The following is a 12,500-nucleotide window of genomic DNA, read 5'->3' as shown; positions in this document are numbered from 1 at the left end:
GTGTGTGTGGGCCATGCATACTAAGAGGATTACCAACAAGTTCAAAGATCTATTGAAAATCTTTCGGCTTTCAGTTTTATTTAACATTTTATAATAATAAATGTTCTAATTAAATTGATTCAAGAGGGACGCACAGTTTGTGCACACACACAAAGTAGGATCATCCCCTTTGGACAGCTGTGTTTGTGCGGGCCACGCCCCTCTCTCTAAAAGAACAGCAGAACACACAAATCAGAACAGAATTCCTCCCGGCACTGAGCAGCTGATTAAGCGGAGCCGGACCAGCGCATGGCCCACCTTTGTCACAAACAACAAATTAGTGCCATTAGGTGGGGGAATTAATTGCTTTGTTAATTGTTTAATCAGCTTAGCAAATTATTAAATATTCAGCAAAGCTTGTTGTCGCAGTGACAGTGTGCTGGCCGACACTCAAATCATATTAGCCTCTGAATTATCTCTCTGGATTAAAAAGAGAGAGGAAGAGAGACATAGCACCCAGATGTACAACAATGGCCAGATGTCATGTCTGTCATTCAACTGAGGCGTGAGGGAGGTGCATGAGGGAGGTGTGAGGGAGGTGTGAGGGAGGTGCATGAGGGAGGCGTGAGGGAGGCGTGAGGAGGCGAGAGGGAGGTGTGAGGGACACCTGACCTGACACCAGAGAGAGGAGAGATCAGAGGAGAGAGAGGCAGAGAGAGATGAGAGGAGAGAAACAGAGAGAGATCAGAGGAGAGAAACAGAGAGAGATCAGAGGAGAGAGGCAGAGAGAGATCAGAGGAGAGAGGCAGAGAGAGATCAGAGGAGAGAGGCAGAGAGAGATCAGAGGAGAGAGGCAGAGAGAGATGAGAGGAGAGAGGCAGAGAGAGATCAGAGGAGAGAGGCAGAGAGATGAGAGGAGAGAAACAGAGAGAGATCAGAGGAGAGAGGCAGAGAGAGATCAGAGGAGAGGCAGAGAGAGATCAGAGGAGAGAAACAGAGAGAGATCAGAGGAGAGAGGCAGAGAGAGATGAGAGGAGAGAAACAGAGAGAGATCAGAGGAGAGAAACAGAGAGAGATCAGAGGAGAGAGGCAGAGAGAGATCAGAGGAGAGAGGCAGAGAGAGATCAGAGAGAGATCAGAGGAGAGAGGCAGTAAGAGATCAGAGGAGAGAAACAGAGAGAGATCAGAGGAGAGAGGCAGAGAGAGATCAGAGGAGAGAGGCAGAGAGATCAGAGGAGAGAAACAGAGAGAGATCAGAGGAGAGAGGCAGAGAGATCAGAGGAGAGAAAGAGAGAGAGATCAGAGGAGAGAGATCAGAGGAGAGAGGCAGAGAGAGATCAGAGGAGAGAGGCAGAGAGATCAGAGGAGAGAAAGAGAGAGAGATCAGAGGAGAGAAACAGAGAGAGATGAGAGGAGAGAGAGATCAGAGGAGAGAGGCAGAGAGAGATCAGAGGAGAGAGGCAGAGAGATCAGAGGAGAGAAAGAGAGAGAGATCAGAGGAGAGAAACAGAGAGAGATGAGAGGAGAGAGAGATCAGAGGAGAGAGGCAGAGAGAGATCAGAGGAGAGAGGCAGAGAGAGATCAGAGGAGAGAGGCAGAGAGAGATCAGAGGAGAGAAGCAGAGAGAGATCAGAGGAGAGAAACAGAGAGAGATCAGAGGAGAGAAACAGAGAGAGATCAGAGGAGAGAAGCAGAGAGAGATCAGAGGAGAGAAGCAGAGAGAGATCAGAGGAGAGAGGCAGAGAGAGATCAGAGGAGAGAGGGCAGAGAGAGATCAGAGGAGAGAAACAGAGAGAGATCAGAGGAGAGAGGCAGAGAGAGATCAGAGGAGAGAAACAGAGAGAGATCAGAGGAGAGAAGCAGAGAGAGATCAGAGGAGAGAAGCAGAGAGAGATCAGAGGAGAGAAGCAGAGAGAGATCAGAGGAGAGAGGCAGAGAGAGATCAGAGGAGAGAAGCAGAGAGAGATCAGAGGAGAGAAACAGAGAGAGATCAGAGGAGAGAAGCAGAGAGAGATCAGAGGAGAGAAGCAGAGAGAGATCAGAGGAGAGAAGCAGAGAGAGATCAGAGGAGAGAAACAGAGAGAGATCAGAGGAGAGAAGCAGAGAGAGATCAGAGGAGAGAAGCAGAGAGAGATCAGAGGAGAGAGGCAGAGAGAGATCAGAGGAGAGAAACAGAGAGAGATCAGAGGAGAGAGGCAGAGAGAGATCAGAGGAGAGAGAGAGATCAGAGGAGAGAGGCAGAGAGAGATCAGAGGAGAGAGAGAGATCAGAGGAGAGAGAGAGATCAGAGGAGAGAGGCAGAGAGAGATCAGAGGAGAGAGAGAGATCAGAGGAGAGAAACAGAGAGAGATCAGAGGAGAGAGAGAGATCAGAGGAGAGAGAGAGATCAGAGGAGAGAAACAGAGAGAGATCAGAGGAGAGAGAGAGATCAGAGGAGAGAAACAGAGAGAGATCAGAGGAGAGAGAGAGATCAGAGGAGAGAGGCAGAGAGAGATGAGAGCGATGCTCATTATCAAGTTGCTCATAATAAGCATTAAAGCATTACATGATATTAATCCTGTCAGGCCATTAATGTGGATCAGGCTTTTGGGCAGGGCCTAATTATGATGGAGAGGAGGGGGGCGGGGTTAGAGGAGGGGGGCGGGGATAAGCAGAGAGGCATAAAGAGGCACACACACAATAGTGTGTGCGCGAACACACACACACACACTTACGTTGGGTCGCAGTAATCTCCTTACGGCATCAACCAAGCTGGCTCTGTACTGGTCGAGAAACAAACTGAGAGAGAGAGAGGGAGAGAGAGAGAGAGAGGGGAGAGAGAGGGGGAGAGAGAGAGGTAGGGAGAGAGAGAGAGGGGGAGATAGAGAGAGAGAGGGGGTAGAGAGAGGGGGGGAGAGGGGGTAGAGAGAGAGAGAGAGGGGGTAGAGAGAGGGAGAGAGGGGGTAGAGGGAGAGAGGGGGAGAGAGAGGGAGAGAGGAGGTAGGGAGAGAGAGAGAGAGGGGGAGAGAGAGGGAGAGAGGAGGTAGGGAGAGAGAGAGAGAGAGGGAGGGGGAGAGAGAGAGAGGGGGAGATAGAGAGAGGGGGAGATAGAGAGAGAGAGAGAGGGAGGGGGTAGAGAGAGAGGGGGAGAGAGAGGGAGAGAGTCAGGTTAGAATGCATTGCTATGATAGCAGCTCCAGATAAAGCAGCAGGCTATTTATTTTCTTTTGTTTACAAATAAATCCAGCAACAGGAAGGAGAAAAACAATTTGCATGAGTAAGATGCTCCGTCTGTCTCTGAGCTTCCTGTCAATTCAGCCCAGGTCTGTTTCCAACACACTGAGGAATGCAGAGAGAGTCCACCGTGTGCACAGATACCATCCCCACAGTACACACACATGCACACACACGCACACACACACGCACACACGCGCACACACACACGCGCACACACACACACACGCACGCACGCACGCACACACACGCGCGTTTGCATTTTTGATACGTACGCCACCGGAAATGTATCTGCATCGCGCACAACAGTCCGCGTACGTGAACGTGTCGCGTAGTTCGCTTCTATTTTATTCTAGTTCCATGTTGCATTTTGATCCAGTAGATGAGTAGATGGTGACAGCGACGAAAATATTAGGCTAACCCTGACCAAAATATTACCCACAATCCCTTGCGCCCACATTTTACAACTTAAATCGCCCATTAATCCTCATAAACAGCATTTAAAACGTGTAATAATGGATATATGAGTCGGTAAAACAGTTTTTGTAATTGTTTTATTTTATTTTATTTGGTGAATGAATGACACCATGTTACAGACACAGACCCACCAGGCTTAATTTACATAAGTTTTGATATGATTGCCGTGTCAAGTTCAACTGACCCCTTGCGGCTGGATGGGCAAGTTGGTCAACAGTACAGTCCTGACAGCATGAATGATGATTGAATGATAATTATTGTATTTCTATGTTCCAAGTAATATTTTGGTCACTGGCATGAACTGGATGAAAATGGAACGTGGAACTCGAATAAAATAGAAGCGAACTACGCGACGTGTTCACGTACACGGACTGTTGTGCACAATGCAGATAAACTTCCGGTGGCGTAGTATCAAAAACTGCGAACGCGTGTGTGTGTGAACGTGTAACAAAATTTCTCCAACATTGGCCACACGTGTACACGCTGTAAGTAGCTACGCTACGCAGCTTGTTGTCACGCGTGATGTAGTTTGCGCACGTCATAGTGCGCGCGTGACAAAAATGTCCTATCATCTTCATGTGTGCGTTTATGCATGCATTCGCGAAAAACGCATAAACATTACGTGTAACATTACCACCACCGGTGCACCAGTCAGAGCGCGTACGCGTGTGCGTGCACGCGTGACCATTGGAGGACAATGGGGAAACTACATGACACGTCAAGCGTTGCTTTGCTGCACAGGCGTCAAAGCATACGTGTGTGACACGTTCAGTCGATAGCTGCCCATGTTTATTGAGTCGTTTGGATCTACATACACGCGCACACACACACACACACGCCCGTGTGCACGCAAGCACAGACACACACACGTACGCACGCACACATGCACACACGCACGCGCACCCCCCTATACTTAAACACTTCAAAGTGACACAATAATACCTGGTGGCATTGAAGTTGATGTGTCAAAAAGAACAAACGCGAGGAAAGAAAGAAATCCAAACTAGACTCAATGTTTAAAAAAAAACTAATTAATGGCTTTCATTCTAATCCTTAAAAGAACACGCCAACATGTTGGGAGATTCGCCTATTTGTCCTGTATATTTAGTGTATATTTATTAATGTATATTTATTAGTGTCTATTTGTAGTGTATATTTATTAATGTATATTTAGTGTATATTTATTAGTGCCTATTTGTAGTGTATATTTAGTGTATATTTATTAATGTATATTTAGTGTATATTTATTAGTGCCTATTTGTAGTGTATATTTAGTGTATATTTATTAATGTATATGTATTAGTGCCTATTTGTAGTGTATATTTAGTGTATATTTATTAATGTATATTTAGTGTATATTTATTAATGTATATTTATTAGTGCCTATTTGTATTGTATATTTAGTGTATATTTATTAATGTATATTTAGTGTATATTTATTAGTGTCTATTTGTAGTGTATATTTAGTGTATATTTATTAATGTATATTTAGTGTATATTTATTAGTGCCTATTTGTAGTGTATATTTATTGGAGTGTCTTGAGAAAAGTCCTTGTGACACGCACAGAGAAGAGAAGGCCATGTGCACACTGTACTGTACAGGAGATCTCATCATGCTATCATAGCGCTATGATAGGAGAGTACATAAGTCTGAACTTAGCAATTAACATGATCAGATAATCATGCAGCTCTTGGGTGGGTGGGTGTTTGTGTGTGTGTGTGTGTGTGTGTGTGTGTGTGTGTGTGTGTGTGTCTGTGTGCACCTGTGTATGTGGGACTTCATGCTCATTTCTAGCTTCGCGCAGTTGAACAGTTGTGTGCCGGCCGCGCGGTAGTGAGATCAGACCAAATACTAGGTTGATTGTTTATCATAAAAATATAGAACAACATAGCATGTTTTGTTTGTTTAACAGTACGAGTTGGAGACAGAGGTTGAACAGGGAATAAGGATTTCCAACTCCTTTTTAGTCAAAACCCGCTGTTGTTTTTGTTCATATTTTTGTATTTTTTTAAAGGCAAGTTGACCAAGAACAAATTCTTGATTACAACCGCGGAAGGGGGGATCCAGGGATCGTTCACAACTGCTGGCTGCAACCAGAGTCTATTCACCTTACTATTTGGCCAAATAAGATTCCCAGCACACGTCTCTACGTATATCCACAATGACAAATTTCAATCCATTATTTGTGTCAATAGTGTGTGTGTGAGAGAGAGAGAGAGAGAGAGAGAGAGAGGGGAAATGTGTGTGCACCTATTATCACAGATGAGAGTGGAGTAATTTGACTAAAATGCAACAATACATTGCAGATTTGACATAATCCCACACATCCGTCCACCTGGCCAGTGGAGCAGCAATCTGGACACAGCTTTCCAATGACAGCCTCTGACCTTCCACATGCAAATCTCCTCCTCCCGGGCCGGAAGGAGAGGAGAGCTAACACATCCTGTTTGAATGTCTACCTCTTTGTCTACCTCATAGACCGTATATACCATAGTGACGTCATCCATTGGTTTTTTCGCGTTTTACTTTTGAAGCCTCGAGGTCGCCATTTTCACCGGCGCCATCTTGGTTATTTGGAGACAGAAGTGACGTGTATTTGGATGAGAAGAAGAGCAGCGTGGCCTGTGATTGGTCAGTGATCGGCGAGCACTGGACAGGCAACCTGTCAATCACGCCCCAAAACATAGTATTTTTTTTATCATCTATTGGGATGCATATAGGACCATAATTGACACAATGAACACCATGCTGTATTTGTAGAATACGATATGGCGATTGAGGCCATAAACTCATTCAGAATGTAACCAGACTTCTTTTTTGCAGCCAGTGGAGTCGCCCCCTGCAGGCCTTTCGAAAGAATGCCGGTTTCAGTTACTTCCGCAGTAGTCTCTCCCCAGACTCAAATATTACGTTGAATCGCTGCACTCCGCATACTACATAGTGAGTCTGTGCCAGTTCACAGCCACTGCTGGTTTTGAAGGCGGGTTGAAATTGAATGAGTGACAGGTCGTAGCACCGATGAGAGAGCAAGTGGGCTGCACCTCCCGTGTCGTCTGATCGCAAAGTCGTTACTGATTGGAGAGGACTGAAGCCATCAGTGGCATATGACTGGCCAAGTGAACGGTTCCCTCCCATAACCAGCCCTCTGATACCGCTTTCAGACAGACACGGTTCTGGTTCTGGCTCTGGCTCCGTTCTGGAGTCTCAGAACCTTGGAGCTTTCTGGCGAACCAGCCCATGTTCACACCAGTTTAAGCGGAACCAAAGTGGGAGGACATATTATTCGGTAGTCCTCCTTCAGTTTTTTAAGTTGATTAATTATTTGGTCTGGCGTTCGAGTGAACCCCAGCCTTGGCCATCTCTTCCACAAGTTCGGCATACGACTTGCTCTTTCTTGTATTGTTTTCTAGCTTTTCTTGAAATTCGGTAGATGCCCACATCGCCACTAAACATTTGGTTTCCTCAGCAGACCACTGCAAATTATTTTTCTCCATGTTGTCACTGCCTTCTTCTCCTTCCTGCCCGTTTTCACAGCCTAGAATGAGACACGCCCACTGATGATGTCACGGTTCCCAAGGAAAAAACAACTATTTTTTGGTTCCGCTGAGAACCAACTTTTCAGGTTCCGAACCAATTATTCTTTCGGTCTGAACGCGCCGGCCGGTTCAAATTTGGGTTCGGGAACCGGAACCGGCACGGAGACCTGCCGGTGTGAAAGCCCTATGAGGGAAAGTGTCCCAGACCCAGAGAGAGCTCTGCAGCTTACGTGTATCAGCGTAAGAACTCTCATGGGTCTGGCGTTGAGACTACTTCCGCAGTGGCCTCACAAACAGAGCTAGCCCAGCCAGCCCCCTGGTTTACCCCCTTTATTTACCTTCCTGAACTGCTCAATATGAAGAAACACTTCTGTCTGTAGAACAGAATGTCAGAAAACACGTGAACAAATATCACAAATATACTGTATGAGGTGTAACTAACCAGCGCTGACTCCACTCAGGATGTATCTACGCACACGTGTCAAGTTTATTATTCTTACACGCTCACACAGAGGTGTAAAGTTGGTTTGACACGAGAGGTGAAGGGTTTGTGTTTGGTTTGTTTTTCTACAGATATCAGTCGACTGGAAAGGTGAATGGTAAGGAGGAAAACAAGGAAGTGTGAGTTAGCTGGGCGGAGGGGACAATTGGACTAAACACACACACACACACACACACACACACACACACTCTGTGGGCAGGGGAAGGACAGCGTGTCACTGAGAGGACAGAAGGGACCGTTCAAACTATTAGAGACAATCTTAAACTGCAGCGTCTTCATCTTGATTGGATAGGACGGTCTTCATCTCGATTGGATAGGACGGTCTTCATCTTGATTGGATAGGACGGTCTTCATCTTGATTGGATAGGACGGCCTTCATCTTGATTGGATAGGACGGTGGGCACTGGGCAGGCAGGAAGTGTGGGGTTGAGAGAGAGGGGATGACATGCAGCAAGGGACCACAGGTCAGATTTGAACCCGGGTCGGCCGCGCAAACGACTTTATGGTCCGCGTTCTACCAGGTGAGCCACCGGGACGCCCCCACAGTCTTAACCCATTGATACCTGATGCAGCATTGTGACGCGGTTCGCGGTCTTAAAGGGATACACACACAAATGAGGGACATACACGCAAATGCTGCATCAGGTATCAATGGGTTAATCTTGCTTGATCTCTCGTTATCTTGTGTTTTCTCCTCTCGAGCGGTCCACGACTACAGCGAGAACATCGTGACCGACCTACCAAATAAAAGCACGTATGAGATACATGTAATAAGTGTTTAGGGTCAAACACCCACAGGTGGGACAGCAGTTGGGTGAACTCACCTGTAAGTCAATCGACATCGCTGCAGATCGTATTCCAGTGCCATAATCATGTTATTATGAGATATTTGCTATTTTCCCTTTGCCTCTGCTTTTCAAAGTGAATATTTTGAAATGTCTAACTCTTATGTCTGCACTACACAATGCACGAGAACACAGAATGATTGAGAGATTTGGGCACTCATCATTGGAATGTGTCCCTGTCATCCACACCGCTTGGTGGGGGACTCTTAACTGCTTTATAATGAAATGATAACGGACGAACCCTCAAATTGAGTCGTGTTCCCCTTTAAGGTTCCCCCTGATGGCTCCGCCCTGACCCGCCGCCCCCCAGACGGTCAGAGGCCTATTGTCTCATGTTGACCCCTCCCACCCGGCTCACACACACTCAGGCTGATTGGAGGTCAGAGTTCACGGCCTTGGCGTGTGTGTGAGAGGGCTGCTGCTATATCCGTCTGCTCACACACACGCACACCAGCGGACAGGATGTCGTCAGAGCTGTGAAGGGTGAGACCCTGGAAACACACGACCCATCAAAAATCATCACCCATGATTTTAGATGGGTCAAAGTCATATTTCCGGTGTATCTTGCTCATATGGCCAGGCGAGTTGTAATATACTGTATTGTCATGTCATGGTGTTTTGGGGTCATTAACACGTTCACTGCCATTGACGAGATATCTCGGCTTACAAAATCCAACGGTTGACTGCCAATGACGAGATATCTCGGCTTAAAAAAAAAAAAAAAAAAATTGACGGTGGGACGTGGATCAACGCTCCCCACGTCTCCTATAAAAATATTGGAGCCACCGAACGTGTACAACCCATTCCACCGACCCACTAAGTGGCGACAGTCCTCTCCAAACTAGAAAAAGCAGAGCCAAAACTGCAGGGGAACGCGCGATGAAACCATTCTCATACTGTAGAATGGATTGGCGAAAACGCTTTCGCTTTTCGCGCTGATTGCTGGCGGTGAGGGATTGCAAATTTGCATAATAGATTACGGGTGGAACACACTTTGAAACACGCAGCATAAATAAGACCAGAATCGCAAAAGCTTCATCAAAGCTCTCAACCGAAACTCCAAGAAACGAGCGAGCCCATCCAGACTTGGCCAGCGGCCGCCAGCAGACAGGAGCAGCAGCAAAGCAGTGAGCCTGGTGACGCGAGGTTACAGCAGCAACAGAAACGAGCTTGTGACACGCCCGCTGCAGCCAAGAAGAACACACACGGAGGGAGGAGTTTGAAGGAGAGGGGTGTTTCCTGCTGTTATGGAGGAAATTACTGTTCAAAACTATTGTTTAGATGTCTGACGTCTTACTGATGCCAAAAATGAATGGTTAAAGTGACTGTTCTATCGAATTTCACAAAAAGCCGTTTATCTCAGAATAAATTTTCAGACGCTGAAACCATGCTGTATTCAACTGCTAATGCTTACATAACTACTAACTCTACAAACTAACTCTTTTAGACAGAGAAAGCACACATTCTATTAGTTCTTTTGAGATATTGTGTGTTCACAAAATCCTAACAGAAACGAATCCTCGGCTCTTGAAAGATGAGCCAGAATCCTCAAAAAAAAACCTTGGCAGAAGCTAACTACAGTATTGAAAAACGGCTGGCAGTGAATGTGTTAATAAACAAGATTGATTGTTATTCTTCTATAATTTTTTGGGGTAGTGCTATTTTACATTGAAGTCAATGGGGAGAGGCTTGTGTTTTCGCAATAAAAGGGGGCGGGCCCCTGGTTGGTCGGGGTGGAAGGGAACTGGTGGGAATAGTGTGACCCTCGCACGTGCTACGTCCTGCCGGTGAAGCTCCCCCTGTCAGCGGCTGGCTACTGCTCATGTGTCAGAGGAAGTATGGTGCTAGTCTCGGCTCTCCCCAGGTCAGCAGAGGGTGGAGCAGCGACCGGGGCAGCAGGGGAAAAAATTGGCCAAGTACAATTGGGGAGAAAATGGGAAAAAATCTGGAAAAAGCAAATTAATAATAATAATAATAAAGTGCACTGTCCAACATGCAAAAATGCATTGCATTGATGCCAATGGACAGACACTGAGCAAGCATGCATGTACATACACAGAGTGACATTAGTGCTAACACACCTCCTGAGCCCACAGAGTGACGTTAGCGCTAACACACCTCCTACACAGAGTGACGTTAGCGCTAACACACCTCCTACACAGAGTGACGTTAGCGCTAACACACCTCCTACACAGAGTGACGTTAGCGCTAACACACTGTACATACACAGAGTGACGTTAGCGCTAACACACCTCCTACACAGAGTGACGTTAGCGCTAACACACTGTACATACACAGAGTGACGTTAGCGCTAACACACCTCCTACACAGAGTGACGTTAGCGCTAACACACCTCCTACACAGAGTGACGTTAGCGCTAACACACCTCCTACACAGAGTGACATTAGCGCTAACACACTGTACATACACAGAGTGACGTTAGCGCTAACACACCTCCTGAGCCCACAGAGGCGATCTTTCAATTCAGAGTGGACATAAGCAAATCCTGCAGAATTCATTTCTCTAAGCTCTGAAGAGGTGTGTGTGAGAAAGTGCATGTGTGGAATTGCAGTAGACGCACATACAGTACAGTACAGCACAAAACTACAAACACACACATGCTCTCTCACACACACGCACAGACACACACACACACACACACACAAGGCTTTATCTCAGTGCCCACACATGGGCAGCTTATGGAGAAAGCAGACGTGCCAATGGCCCAGCCAAGGATTCACTGCCACCCACATGCCCACTGCAGGAATCCCTACTCTCCCTCTCTCTCCCACACGCGCACACACACACACACACACACACACACACACACACACACACACACACACACACACACACACACACATTTTGAGCTTTCTCCACTGCACAAACATACATATACACGGCAGCCAGGTTGGTGCAGTATGTCTCTACTTCTGCCTGCCTGCATTTATTTTCACGTCACTGCGTTTCACGTCACTTCATATCACGTCACTGCATTTTCACTGCGTTTCACGATATGCAGTGAAGTGATATGAAGTGATGATAGACAGTAGAGATAATAGAGATAGACAGTAGAGATATTACAGATAATAGAGATAGACAGTAGAGATAATAGAGATATTAGAGATAGACAGTAGAGATATTAGAGATAGACAGTAGAGATAATAGAGATAGACAGTAGAGATAATAGAGATAGACAGTAGAGATATTAGAGATAGGCAGTAGAGATAATAGAGATAGACAGTAGAGATAATAGAGATAGACAGTAGAGATATTAGAGATAGACAGTAGAGATAATAGAGATAGACAGTAGAGATAATAGAGATAGACAGTAGAGATATTAGAGATAGACAGTAGAGATAATAGAGATAGACAGTAGAGATAATAGAGATAGACAGTAGAGATAATAGAGATAGACAGTAGAGATAATAGAGATATTAGAGATAGACAGTAGAGATAATAGAGATAGACAGTAGAGATATTAGAGATAATAGAGATATTAGAGATAGACAGTAGAGATATTAGAGATAATAGAGATAGACAGTAGAGATATTAGAGATAGACAGTAGAGATATTAGAGATAATAGAGATAGACAGTAGAGATAATAGAGATAGACAGTAGAGATAATAGAGATAGACAGTAGAGATAATAGAGATAGTAGAGATAGACAGTAGAGATAATAGAGATAGTAGAGATAATAGAGATATTAGAGATAGACAGTAGAGATATTAGAGATAATAGAGTTGGACAATAGAGATATTAGAGATAGATAGTAGAGATAGACAGTAGAGATAATAGAGATAGTAGAGATAGACAGTAGAGATAATAGAGTTGGACATTAGAGATAATAGAGCATATCACATCAATGCATTTCACATCACTGCAGTGACGTGAAATGCACTGATGTGAAATGCAGTGTGTGTGTGTGTGTGTGTGTGTGTGTGTG

The 12,500-nt window shown here is 45.6% G+C and overlaps 1 protein-coding gene across 1 annotated transcript in view; it reads right to left on the bottom strand.

The window, feature by feature from the left end:
* camkmt (calmodulin-lysine N-methyltransferase) overlaps positions 1 to 12,500 on the bottom strand; it is a gene marked incomplete at its 5' end in the record, with an annotated part of 168,253 nt that overhangs the window by 13,627 nt on the left and 142,126 nt on the right. Inside the window, 1 exon segment of the mRNA XM_083658562.1 lies at positions 2,694 to 2,757. Within this exon segment, the coding sequence (XP_083514688.1) occupies positions 2,694 to 2,757 (64 nt within the window).

Source organism: Poromitra crassiceps (genome assembly GCF_964638095.1).
Source record: "Poromitra crassiceps genome assembly, chromosome: 22".
NCBI lineage: Eukaryota > Metazoa > Chordata > Actinopteri > Beryciformes > Melamphaidae > Poromitra > Poromitra crassiceps.
The sequence above is the reverse complement of the archived record's forward strand: the minus strand, read 5'-3'. Positions and strand labels throughout refer to the sequence as shown.